We start from the raw sequence: 3,119 nt of genomic DNA, 5'->3' as shown, positions 1-3,119 counted from the left end.
CTAAAATTCTTCTGTTTTGATTGCACATGTTACATTTTGTTTCATTTTTTGATAAGAACTAGTGTTACCTGTTGGATCTCTTGCATAGTTTTGTATTTTTAAAATGTTTATATTTTTGCTTTAAACTGAATAAAAGTATGCATTTCTCTGTGCATTTCCTGTTGCAAGTTATGCTGTGTTGCAAATGTAATTACATGTAAACCTTTTTTAAAATAGTTTTTCTCCATATCAACACAGCTCTGACTGGCCTCCTGTGTCCCTCCACATCAGTCGCCTTAAAGCCACCTGAAAGTGACCTCCTTACCAGGAGCCCTGTGTCGCCATGCGTCTTATCACCATCTTCCTCCTCCTGCTGCTCCTCTGGTCAGCTGAACCTCGGAGAGGCCTCGGGTCAAAGGTTACAGAGAGGAGCGCCAGGGGTCGCGTACGAGGCCGAGGCCGGGCCGGGGTCACAAGGCGTCAAACTCAGGAATGTAAGGAGTACGTGGAGGGAGGGGAGAAGTTCCTGGACTGCCAGGATAGGCAGCTGACCTCTGTGATGCAGGACTGGCCCAAAGATGTTCACCACCTCCTGCTGGCAAGAAATAAAATTCAGGTATTTGTTGGCAGCTTTAAACTTCCTGGTGTTTAATGTTTAAGAGCCTTTAAAAAGACCAAGAAAGACTGTAAATAGTTGGAAAAGTCAGCCAGTTTAGTTGAGAACTGATGATTGACTATAAGCCCTTGAAGATGCTTAAGATGTAATTTTGTATTCTTTTTAAACCCAAGTGACAAAACCCTCAAATTAAAGCATTGCAAACTATAAAATTAAAAATAATAAAGTTTTCCCGAACAATCTCAAATGATGCAAATTGAAAGAGTTTACTTGAGTATGTTTCCAGATTTAATGATGTGCAACTCTAAAACGCAGGAACACACTCAATGCAAACAAAGCATTCATCTGCATACTTTACCGTATTTTCCAGCGTATAAGTTGCAGTTTTTTTGCATAGATTTCTCAGTCCTGCGACTTATACGCTGAAGCGACTTATATACGTATTTTTTTCCATATTCATAGAATATTCATATTCAGCAAGTAAACAAATGCACATAGTAGTAGGTCATTTTAGCTCAGAATGTGAAAAACTGTCTGAGTTGTAGCCATGTTTGTGTTTTACAAAGTCATTTGGCTGTGGTAGCCATCTTGATTCAGGTTGAGTCTATAAAGGTTAAACAGCTGTACATGCAAAACCCAATTTTGGAAGTTTCATTAAAATCTCTTCATGAGATATTTTTACCAACATTAATGTACCTTATTTTTCGGACTATAAGGTGCACCGGATTATGAGGTGCATTAAGCGAAACAAAACAGTTGGATAAGTTAAACTTTATTCAACTCATTCACAATAACCACATAAAATTGGTTCGAGGTCAGTAAGCAGAACTAGAATTCATACATAAGGCGCACCTGATTACAAGGCTCACTGTAGATTTTTGAGAAAATTAAAGGATTTTAAGTGAGCCTTATAGGCCAAAAAATACGGTAGTTTGAGCCAAGTTTAAAAGGAGTTTGAATAATGTGGACTGAAAAATAATTGGGCTCAGACAGTTTGCTTTTCAGTAAAATCAGTACAGTAGGTTTGGATGAATGTTTACTACAATTACAGCCTCACTTGTTCCAGAAAATATATCGGAGTTAAGAAGATTACAAACCCAGCCAACTTGTTGAAACCTCGAGCATCTGTTCACCATTTATCTGGGACTGAGATCAAAAACACACTCTGTGTGTGTGTGTGTGTGTGTGCGTGTGTGTGTGTGTGTGTGTGTGTGTGTCTGTGTGTGTGTGTCTGTGTCTGTGTGTGTGTATATGTCTGTGTGTGTGTATGCGTGGACTTGTGTGTTTTTGGGTGACCAGACTGGATATGTATGTCCATGAGCAAGTAAAAAAAAAAGTTCTACACAACAAGTAGAATAAATAGAAACCAATGATCCAGAAATACAGATCAATTATGAGTAAAATAAAAGGAAAAAGTTAAAAGTAACAAGGAAAGGCACAAAACAAATTTTGTTTTATTTGTCTGAACATGGTTATATTTCAAATGTTTTCAATAAAGTCAGAATTTGAGCTTCAAAGCATACAAGCTTGTCTAATTAAAAGGCTTGAACTGGTTTAGAATTCTTTTAGATCATGCAATTAATTTAACATGTGGAACACAGAAGTCTTTTGTTCTTCAAAACACAAAACTGAACCTTATTATTTTAATCTGACAGTTGAAGTAGCCTTAAATTAATGCCTATTTTAGTTTTATAAAGATTTATATGTTTTTCATGAGATCATGAGAAAGTTATGACACCCCTTATTGACTCAACCACTTATGAGCTGCTGAAAAGAGATCCAGGAAGTGGTTACAAGAAGAAGTTGATAGATTGTCTGAAACATTTGGAGCAGGACAAGGCAATTGACCATATTCTGTACCACAGACTGTACCCAGGGGAGGCCACATCTAGTCTGTATGGTTTACCTAAAATTCACAAACAAGGTGTACCTTTAAGACCAATTGTTAGCATGATTAACTCTGTCACTTACAATTTTTCCAAATATCTGGCGTCTGTACTCATCCCTTTAGTTGGCAGCTCAGAACACCACATACAGAACACCATGGACTTTGTGGATAAGGTGAGGGATGTCATCATGGAGACTGATGAAACAATGGTCTCTTTTGATGTCACATCACTCTTTACGTGCATTCCTGTTGAGGATGCAGTAGAGGTGGTCAGTTTAAGATTAAAATCAGACACCACTCTGAGCAGCAGGACCACGCTTTCCACAGAACAACTGTGTCAACTCTTGAAACTGTGCCTGCAGTCAACCTACTTCACATATGGGGAGCAATATTATAGGCAGAAACATGGGTGTGCTATGGGGTCTCCAGTTTCTCCTTTTGTTGCCAACCTGTACATGGAGGAGGTAGAAAAGAGAGCCTTGACGTCCTTTTCAGGGACACCACCAAGTCATTGATTCAAGTATGTTGACGACACCTGGGTTAAAATTAAATCTCAGGAAGTCCAACATTTTACTGACCACATCAACTCTGTGGATAAATACATCAAGTTCACACGAGAAGATGTAAAAAATGGCA

The 3,119-nt window shown here is 38.4% G+C and overlaps 1 protein-coding gene across 1 annotated transcript in view; it reads left to right on the top strand.

Moving 5' to 3' along the window:
• Positions 1-312: 312 nt before the first annotated feature.
• lrrc17 (leucine rich repeat containing 17) overlaps positions 313-3,119 on the top strand; it is a gene marked incomplete in the record, with an annotated part of 22,670 nt that continues 19,863 nt past the window's right edge. The window contains 1 exon segment of the mRNA XM_037696068.1: positions 313-595. Within this exon segment, the coding sequence (XP_037551996.1) occupies positions 323-595 (273 nt within the window).

This window comes from Nematolebias whitei, chromosome 22 (assembly GCF_014905685.2).
Source record: "Nematolebias whitei isolate Nwh7 chromosome 22, NemWhi1, whole genome shotgun sequence".
Lineage (NCBI taxonomy): Eukaryota > Metazoa > Chordata > Actinopteri > Cyprinodontiformes > Rivulidae > Nematolebias > Nematolebias whitei.
This window is presented reverse-complemented; position numbering and strand designations above follow the sequence as displayed.